This window comes from Daucus carota, chromosome 1, assembly GCF_001625215.2.
Source record: "Daucus carota subsp. sativus chromosome 1, DH1 v3.0, whole genome shotgun sequence".
Taxonomy (NCBI): Eukaryota; Viridiplantae; Streptophyta; class Magnoliopsida; order Apiales; family Apiaceae; genus Daucus; species Daucus carota.
The window spans coordinates 7,917,528-7,927,912 of record NC_030381.2 but is presented as its reverse complement, the minus strand read 5'-3'; the positions used below and the strand labels follow the sequence as shown (position 1 = coordinate 7,927,912).

General features: G+C 37.0%; 2 protein-coding genes across 4 annotated transcripts; one reads left to right on the top strand and one right to left on the bottom strand.

Moving 5' to 3' along the window:
• Positions 1-498: 498 nt before the first annotated feature.
• LOC108204886 (cytochrome P450 71AU50) lies at positions 499-6,731 on the bottom strand. 3 transcript variants are annotated; one of them, XR_001803864.2, is made up of 4 exons: positions 6,301-6,731; positions 4,343-5,596; positions 4,192-4,255; positions 1,635-1,772 (listed from the first exon to the last, which is right to left on the bottom strand). XR_001803864.2 is itself a non-coding variant. In XM_017374546.2 (3 exons), exons 2-3 carry the CDS (start codon positions 2,302-2,304, stop codon positions 658-660), a joined length of 1,491 nt encoding a protein of 496 aa, XP_017230035.1. In that variant the 5' UTR covers positions 2,305-4,255; positions 4,343-4,458; the 3' UTR covers positions 499-657. The 3 variants fall into 3 exon arrangements, 1 of the variants encoding a protein (XP_017230035.1); XM_017374546.2 differs by lacking the exon at positions 6,301-6,731 and adding an exon at positions 499-1,275 and having other exon boundaries at positions 1,432-4,255; positions 4,343-4,458; XR_001803863.2 differs by lacking the exon at positions 1,635-1,772 and having other exon boundaries at positions 3,967-4,255.
• A 1,222-nt stretch (positions 6,732-7,953) lies between these two features.
• LOC108217457 (cytochrome P450 71AU50) lies at positions 7,954-10,003 on the top strand. The gene is made up of 2 exons (XM_017390290.2): positions 7,954-9,088; positions 9,370-10,003. Exons 1-2 carry the CDS (start codon positions 8,216-8,218, stop codon positions 9,982-9,984), a joined length of 1,488 nt encoding a protein of 495 aa, XP_017245779.1. The 5' UTR covers positions 7,954-8,215; the 3' UTR covers positions 9,985-10,003.
• The last annotated feature ends 382 nt before the right edge of the window (positions 10,004-10,385 follow it).

Below are 10,385 nucleotides of genomic sequence, written 5' to 3'. Positions count from 1 at the left end.
CCGAACACGAACTGTTCGCGAACAATATATATTTTTAAATAATATTATATATTATATTTACATATAATATTATAAATATTTTTATTTATTGTCGAACGAACACGAGTTTCTCGAACTCGAACCGAACACGAGCTTAACGAACCGAACACGAACCGATCATTTTAAAAGTTCGGTTCGGTTCGTTAAGCTTATCGGACGGAAAGTGCTGTTCGAACTCGTGTTCGGTAAGCTTGCCGGACGAGCTTACCGAACTCGAACACGAACCGAACCGAACGAACTTACCGAACAGTTCGGTTCGTTTACAGCTTTAATCACATCATTCACCTAATATCATAAACTAAATTTGTATACAGGGACCTCTCCCTCTTGTGCTCTAGTAGGAATGCTGTCGCTCTCTGTGACTATTTTTAGGCACTTGAAACAATATAAACTAAATTTAAGAATCTGATGGTGAGTATAAAACTAAACTACTTGCTATGAATGATTGAGGCAAAGTAATAAAACAAAAGGAAGCATTTCTCTCAATGCATATTCATCTCAGTACATAGAGGTTTTTCTGGGTTACGATACCTGTGTACAAGACACTTAAATGCACTACTACATAAAAGCAAGTACATGATGGAATGTTTATAGCAAGCGGTATTACTTGATTGGCGCCTAGCTTTGGTGAAGGCGACAGGTCGGAATGGCCATAAGGTGCGTAGCCCTTGCAACAACGAGCCCGAATTCCTCAGTCATGTCAAGTTCTGATGGCTGCATTCCGTTTGGAAGTTCCCAATCAAAACAATGCAACAATTGAGCTACCACTAGACGCACCACAGTGAGACCCAATTGTATTCCAGGACACCCTCTTCTTCCAGAGCCAAATGGAAGAAGTTCGAAATCACGTCCTCGAAGATCTATAGTACTCCCAACAAATCTTTCTGGGTTGAAAGTTTCTGCATCTTTCCATACCTTGGGATCCCGGCCTATAGCCCATGTGTTCACAATTATTCGGGACTTCTTAGGAATATAAAAGCCATCAATGGTGCAGTCCTCTATGCATTCATGAGGGAGTAATAACGGTGCCACTGGGTGAAGCCTAAAGGATTCTTTGATAATCATATCCAAGTATTCTAAGCTTTCTAGATCTGATTCCTTCACCATCTTGTCCGGACCAATTACTTCTTGCAATTCTTTCTGAACTTTCTTCATTACTCGTGGATTTCTTAAGAGTTCAGAGAATAGCCATTCGATGGCAGTTGCAGCAGTGTCGATTCCACCACCAAACATGTCCTGCAAAATTAAGTCTTAAGAAACTAACTGTGATATATATGTATATGTACATTTATGCCGACCGACTTGCGTGCAGTGGAATCTGGATTAACAATAACAGGATGCAAAAATCTTGAGAAGAGCAAAACTAATTCTGTATATACAAATGTAAAGTACCAGTAGTGTAGCTTTGACATGGGCACGATCAAACTTAAACTCCGCCTCTCCAGATTTCATGATGTCCAACATGGTGTCAACAAAGTCCTTGGTTTGCTTATCCTCCTTTGACTGTTCATGCTCATCAAGAATTTTTTCCAGAAAACTATCAAATAGTGCTGCTATAGCCTTCAATTTTTTAGTCATTCCCTGTAGATCAAGTACACCAAGATAAGGGAAATAGTCACCAAGATTAAAGGCGGCTGCTAGCTGCATTCCCTCTTGAATCACGGCTTGGAACCCTCTCCCTTTCAAATCTTTGTCCTCGAATCTTTTCCCAAAAATCATCCTACACGTCATATCTGAGATCATAGAAGAGACATTGGTACCAAGATCAATAGCAGTTCTTTCCCGAGCTGCAATTTTTATATGATCTACCAACAGCTCAAGCTCTTCCTTTCTCATAGCTTGAAAAGAATTGATCTTGAGATTACTGAGCAAATCCAGTGTACACAACTTGCGCATATTGCGCCAATAGGGACCATATGTTGAAAATGACAAGTTTATTTGGCCATAGGAAATGTACTTAGCAGCCTCAAGAGATGGCCTACCAGCAAAATTAAGGTCATGGGTCTTAAGAAACTGCTCAGCTGCTTGAGGTGACGACACAATGATGTTTGGAACAAATCCAAAATGCATTGACATAATGGGGCCATGTTTTTCAGCCAGTTTTTGCAAATCTTGGTGAGGGTTTTTACTCAACAGATGGAGGTGTCCCAATATGGGAAGGCCTCTTGGACCTGGTGGTAAGTTTCTTCCTATAGTTTTTTTCTTCAACCATGTTTGGAGAAGGTAAGCAAGTACAACTGCAATTGCTAGCCAAGTCCAGTCCATGACTAAAATGGTTTGGACTTGCGATACTCAAACTGATCTACTTAAATAGAGTAAGTAACTCTTTCATTTTATTAGACATGTATGGCAGTCAAACAGACACAATTTAATATGTCTCTGTTTTGGTGATGGGATTTTCCTAAAGACACAAACAGCAAATTAACATAATAGCTTTTCCTATATGCCGATTCAGAATCTTTGACCAGACTTGGTAGTATAATAGATATAAATAGCATTCACTAAGTATGTATTTAATTTATTTCATTAATGATTTGAAAAACAATTATTGAAGGCTATACGGTAAGAACACAAGAGTATCTGTACAGCAGAATTAAGCATGGGACGGCAGCAGACTAAAAGGATACTGAAGCAGAGCAAAGTAGGAGAGGTGTCAATCAAGTACTGTTATCTTAATACCCTATCATTATCAAAGAATCTATTTCCAATCCTTTTAGGTGAAGATGTAAGATTTGAAAGGGTCCTGGATTAAGACATTTATCTTTATTATGTATAAGTCAATTCTTTCACTTTCAGCATCTCTAATGCAGTATAAAAGTAAGATATAAGCCGAATTATATATGCATCCTATGGGCTTTTAATATGATTTCAATATAATATTAAGGCTTGAAATCTATATATAAACAATCTCCAACAGTTATAATTAATGCTATTCATGGCTGACAAGCATATTTAAGATGAAGAGTGATGTATTGCTTAAACACAGCAATTAAATTAGACCTCAATTATCTTCACATAATGCTGTTGTTCATTTTGATCTATATCGTACATTGTGACTGTTCTCATAACTTTTATGGTTCTTGCAGGTTCTACTATATTCAGCCTATTCAAAATTGGGGATACAAATTGACCAAGAATTGTACTGCAACTTGTTCGAATCATAGTATCAAGTTGCGATACAGCATTGCTTAGGCACTAACTATCAAATCATTAACTTACTTAAGTCTACTTAAGTGATGTCATCTTCCAATAGTGATTCCAGAAAAAGGATCCACTGAAGATGTTGCAAAAATGTAAAGTAAAATTGTTATTGACAAAAAAGGGAGGAAGTGTTCCAAGCATAACTTATGCACAGATAAATTCAGAATATATAACCTTTTAACTGTATGCTTACGCCACATAGAGTGGTTTCTTTTTACTGTAGAGACTCAATATTTATTTCAAGGAAAAGCTTTTTTAAAATTATCCATTAACTTACAGCATGTTTGGCTACGATTTAAGTTAGGTACTTATTTTCACATAATATAAAGATAACTCTTGGCTAAACAAGCTTTTTAAGTCATTTCAGTCGCGCATAGAAATGTTATACAAAGTTCGAACTTGAAATTATCAGGTATATATACCTCAAAAGATGAAACCTTTTAATTGCAAACAGAGACAAACAGTAAGAAAGTCGTTATCACGGGCCTTCTAGAATAAGTGGTAATTATCGGAAACACTTGGCGCCAGTACATTCAAGTATGGTTTAATCAGTTGTATCATGATACTGAACATATATATTACAAGGATTCTCAAAAAGATAACCAACAGAACAGACATCAACTATGGTTTTTATAGTTAGCAGCATCTGCACATAATTATGAAGCTGGAAAATTTATCATATTATCACTCCTATTCTCAAAGAAATCCTCCAACACAAACAAACCATCATCAAAAAGAGCTACTCGTAAATTTTATATAAATCTTGGTATTTTACCTAGTTACTAGAGTTTTTTCAAAATAACAGGAAAAGACTTTAAATATCACACAGTATAAACTCAATTGCTTCCTAATATATTACTTGAACATAATAAAATTTTATTGAAGGTATACATCACAAAGAGATAAGATCCTTCAAAACTGCTTCTATAGTACAAGTAGCTGAAGCATAACCTGTCATGGGAATTGTAGAAAACATGAAACACTGTGTCTTGGTATCGATCACTTGATCTCATTCCTGGGAAACATGTACAAATTTAGAAGTGAGTTATTGGAAGAACAAATGTCTATGATGACAAACTTAGGGAAGAGTCAGTAGGCATACCAGCTAATCAAAGACCAAATCAACTTGTTCAGGAACAAACTCATAGATTTAATTGTCTGTCATAAATCTTTTAGCTAAGAGTCTAAGATTTTACTGATCAATGTAGAACACTAGAACTTATAACTACCCCTTCATATAAGTAGCCGGCTTTAGAGGAGCTTTTCTGTCCGTAGCAGGTAACCGTTTTGCTGTTGAATAATTTGCTTTTGAAGACCCAAAAGCACCAAGAGCATCCAGAAAGAACCTTTTATTTGGAACGATACCGTCTTTGTCCATGTGTTTTAGCAATTTTTGTAACAGCTCATTCATGTCAGCTTTGGTGTATGCCTTATAAAGAAGCTTGTAGGTTGTTGAATCTATTCTACACACCCTAGAGCTGCGTGCACTTTCAAACAGAGCGTCTGCTTCTGTTGGTAAACTATTTCTGCAATAAACCTCAAGCATGGCATTCAGAGTTGAAATCTTTATCTCTTTTTCAGATTGTACCATCCCATCATATATCTCTCTTGCCTTTGATACACAGTCACAATACCCATACATTATGATAAGGCATTCCTTTGTGATGAAACTCGGTGTATATTTCATGTCAATCATCTCCTGATAAACCAACTCAGCTTTTTCTCTAAGCCTTGCTTTTCCATAGTTTGTGATCATCGAATTGAATGTGGGAAGTGTTGGTCTCTCCTTGGAGCATAACAAGCTCTTGAATACTTGTTCCATCTTCTCAAATTCTTGTTTCCTACCATAAGAATCGATCAACAAATTGAAAGTGATAATATCGGGCTTCAACTTGGCACTCTTCATCCGAGAGAGCATCATCTCCATTTCTCTGATCATTCCATTTTTACCATAGGCATCCATCATGCCGTTATAAGTGAAGATATCAGGGGTAATGACACTATCATTAAGCTCTTTGAGCAAGGCCTCCACTTGATCTACCTTTTTTGCCATAGCAGACGCTCTCAGTAAAATATTATATGTCACAATATTTGGTTTACATCTTTCCATTCCCTTCATCTTGTCAAGGTATCCAAGCGCCTTGTCCAAAGCCTTAGATTTATCCCGCGAGTTCAGATGGGCACTGATTAGAGAATTATAAACAGATGTGTCAGGTCTGCACCCACTATTACGCATCTCAGAGAAAAGCCACATCGCCAACCGGGTTTGACCTTTCTTTCCCATTACAGATATTAACTTCGAGTAGACTCCATTATCTGCTATATACCACCTTTGTCTTTGCATCCATCTGAACACCTATATACGGGAAAGATAAGTCCAAAAATTATCCATCCATCCAAGACAAGACCAACAAAATCTTTTATTATCAACAACCATCTATTCTGGAGATCATCATTAGCTGAGATCATAAAGAGCATACTGCGAGTAGGAAATGGAATTTAATACCATGAATTCAGAAGCATCAAACCTCTCTTGTTCGGAAGAATCGAAACAGATTGGCAACTCCAGTAAACAAAACACCCGATATAAATTTGGTTATGTCGCTAGTAGCAAGGACCACAAATTACATTATTAAGGAACCCACTATCAAAGCAAGAATATGTGATTTTAACACAACACGTTTGAATTGCTCTTAGAACGCAAGCAACATATAACCCCTATCAGTACCAATACCTACATGATCAATGCTACAAGAACTTAATCTATGCAACAACATTGACTTGCAACTTCATATAAGATACATTATCAAGATTCCAACTTTATCAATCCAAGAAGTATACATAACACTAGGACCAATCAAATTAGTATCACGAGCAGTTATTTCATTCCCACAGTCAAATTGTAGCACAATGTACCTTTCCAAAATTTATAACAATATTAACAACAAGAAATCAAAAAATACCCAGAACCTGAAAGTGCATAAAAATACTAACTAAAACTATACATACATACATACATACTTGTATACATAGCAAAAGGGTATGATAAAAGAGACAGACCTCAAGACACTGAAGCCACTTTTGACTCTTCCCAAGCTGCTCAAACAGAAGAAAACAGTGTTCAGTTCTGACAACCTTGACATACTTATCCAAGGTAGTTGTCAGTGGCCTTTTATCATTAATGTTCCTCAGTAGTGTCCTGACCAACTCTGCCGAATCAGACATGAGTTCTGTCTTGTAACCCGTTTTTCTCGCGGGTCGGGTCATGGAGATACAGGTGAAAGTGTATCTGGGTTTTGATGTGTGTGTAAATGGGTGTCTGTGTGTCAAGTTTGGGGGTGAAAATTGGGCGGATTGAAGAGATAAAGACTGGAAATTTAGTGACATTTTGGGTTAATTGGGAAAGATGGGTTGAAGAAATGTGAGAAAGGGAAGAGAAGAAGTGAACAGTGGCAAATTGACATAAAAGTCGTTTTTTCAAAGAAAACTGATTATATTTTTTTTTATATAAAATTTACTACTATATAATTTTTTTGTCAGGAAATTTACTATATAATTCGAGCAATTTTTTTGAAAAAAATTGGAGCAATGTTATGCAAACACTGTCCACTTTTCTTTTAGAACAACGATTGAATTCTTTCTCATTGTCTTTTTCCTTATTTTCTCTACTTTTTTTTCCTAAGTGTTATTACGTGTAAAAAGCAAATCGATTATTATTTTGAAATGACAGTATTTGTATGAAAATAGAAAATCATATGTTTAAAACCTTTCATTCCCAATACAGCATGCATCCATGTTGATCTCGCAAAAAGACTATTTGATTCAAGTAAACTTGAATATTTGAGAAGACTTCCATTTAATAAATGAAAGCCTTCACCAAAATTTGCAAGGCCAAGAACATGCATTATGTACAGACACAGTTGGTAACCATGCCTAATTCAAGAGGTGATGCAACTTGTAGCTGCCCCTAATCTCAGTGATTAGTTTCTTGGGTACTTGATCATCTGTGAGAATCTCTAAAACTTGATCTGATCAGACTTGTAATATAGTGGAAGACCTGAGAAGTAAATATCAGGCAACACATCTCATTGATGCAACAGTGTCTTTAATTTGTCACAATCTGCAGTGGCTAAACAAAAATCTAGATTTTGACCCAGCTTATGAGCTACAATCCTCGTGACACTTCTTCAATGCATAGTACTATCTCAAGATCCATGAGATTTTTTATTTTTTTTTTATAATCCAGTGCCCTGTTGTTTATGTCACAACAAGAAAGTAAGATGCCTCGACGATCATAGATAACTATATGTTTGTTCTTGGACTCGGATAGAGCATAGGAAATATCTTTCCTGTCTTGTAGCCTACGTCGTGTTTCCACTCCCTTTAAAAAAGATGCAGAAACTACCTGTAGACACTGGTGTTGATCAATATAACTATAAGCAACAATAACATGCCAAGTACTTGAGCCAGACCTGCCGGATGGAACAGTCACATCAACCGCCACAACATATTTCTCTGCATGCTTCTAGGTTGCACAAAACCAACAAGATGCAGCCAAATACAGTATCTCCTGCATAAACATATCGATGATTCAGCCGGCCTGAGATCCTGTACATCATACATAGTAACAACTGACTTGTTAATTAATTGAGGTTTCAAATCCTAGAGCAAATGAAACATGTTTGTTACTCCTATATCTTAAGAAGAGTAGATTAAACACCTTATAATGCATAATCAAGATAAACAAACACATGATACTCACCAAAGTTGGGGAATTATCAGTATTCTGAGCTTGGTTTGTAATTATGTCATAGTTATAATCATCCATCTATAGAATAATCATTTCCAAACATCTATTTCTACATAGTTTTTCTCTTGTTTCTGTGGTATTTATTAATTTTCATTTACTAACACATGCCAATTAAGTACTTGTCATTATAAGGTGGCATTTTATAGAGTCTTTAGCATACTAGTCATGGCATGGACTTGGATCACGCTTGTAGCAGTAGTGCTCGCTTGCCTTCTCTGGACATGGCTGAAGAAAAGGACACAACGAAATTTACCGCCAGGGCCAAAAAGCCTACCAATTATTGGACACCTTCATATGTTAGGTAAAAACCCTCATCAAGATTTGCAGAAGCTAGCTGAGAAACATGGCCCTATTATGTCAATGCGCTTTGGATTCGTCCCCAACATCATTGTCTCATCACCAGATGCAGCCAAGCAGTTTCTCAAGACCCATGACCTTATTTTTGCCAGCAGACCGTCTCTTGAAGCTGCTAAGCACATTTCTTATGAGCAAAGAAATCTGTCATTCTCAACATATGGTCCTTATTGGCGAAACATGCGCAAATTGTGCACCCTGAAATTGCTCAGTAACCTCAAAATCAATTCTTTTCGAGCCATGAGGGAAAAAGAGGTCGGTGCATTAGTAATTATTCTTGAGCATGCAGCTCAAGAACATGCTGCTGTTGATATCAGCACCAAAATAACATCCATGACCTCAGATATCAGTTGTCAGATGGTGTTTGGAAAGAAGTTTGAGGACATGGAGTTCGATGAAAGAGGATTTAAAGGTGTAATTCATGAGGGGATGATCATTGCAGTGGCTTTTAACCTCGGTGACTATTTTCCCTACATTGGTGCACTTGATCTTCAGGGATTAACTAGGAAAATGAAGGCTATAGCCAAAGTATGGGATCAATTTTTGGAAAAGATTGTTGATGAGCATGACCAGCCAAAGGAGTATGGTCAGACCAAGGACTTTGTCGATACCATGTTGGGTATCTTGAAATCTGGAAATTCAGAATTTGAGTTTGATCGCACCCACGTAAAAGCTATTCTAATGGTAAATGCTCTTCTACGACTTTAATGGCTAGTACAGATCAATATAATTTTGAGATTCTGCATATTAAAGATTGAGCTATGGTACTGAGTATGTTACTTGTCAGAGATGTAAACTATTGCCAATTTTTTTTAACAACACCTAATTGCCATAAGTATTAGCAAAAGCATATCTAGATATCTGTTAGTAAGAGTTGAATTCATGTTTATATTAAACTAGTTCAAAAGCTGTGTGTTTTTGGAGTCAATAATTTGGTTTTGCTCCTTAATATATGGTCTTTTCAGGACATGTTTGCTGCTTCAGCTGACACTTCTTCAACAACTATTGAATGGACACTTTCTGAACTTCTAAGACATCCAAGAGTAATGAAGAAAGTCCAACAAGAGTTAGAAGAAGTAGTTGGACTTGACAAGATGGTGAAAGAATCGGATTTGGAGAGTTTGGAATACTTGAACATGGTTGTCAAAGAAGCCATGAGGCTTCATCCTGTGGCACCACTGTTACTCCCGCATCTATCTGTAGAGGATTGCATGGTTGAAGGATTTTTCATACCCAAGAATTCAAGAGTAGTCGTCAATGTATATGCAATAGGTCGAGACCCTAAGGTATGGACTGATGCAGAGAAGTTCCTCCCAGAAAGATTTTTGGGGAACAATATTGATCTTCGAGGAAGGGATTTTGAACTTCTTCCCTTCGGTTCTGGGAGAAGAGGGTGTCCTGGGATGCAATTAGGTCTCACTATGGTTCGCCTAGTGGTGGCCCAATTGTTGCATTGTTTCAACTGGGATCTCCCTAATGGAATGCAGCTATCAGAACTTGACATGACTGAGGAATTCGGGATACTTGTTGGAAGGGCTACACACCTTATCGCCATTCCTACTTGTCGCCTTAAAACATGATATTGTCTGTATTTTAAGAGACTATCTACAAGTGTGCATTGCTAATGATGAAATGCTGATAATAAACTTATTGATCATTTCTGTTTTCATTCTTCAGACTGGCACCACACTATTTTTTCCGCAGCAGCAGCAGCCCAGGTAGTCCACATAGGCCTGAATTTAGTAGGAGAGTTGAGAGGTAAATATATATCAGGTTGCAAAAATATCTTTAACCGGAAACAATCTGCAATGGCAAAACAAATATTCAATTGGCAGCTAGATTAGGGACTAGATTTACGTACCGTTTACCTAACCACTAAAATTGTTTGATGTAACCACTACATTTTACCACTAATGTACTCAAGTAGCCAAGTGCGACTGTTCTTAATTTGTTATACACCTTTTACACAGCAGAAATTCCA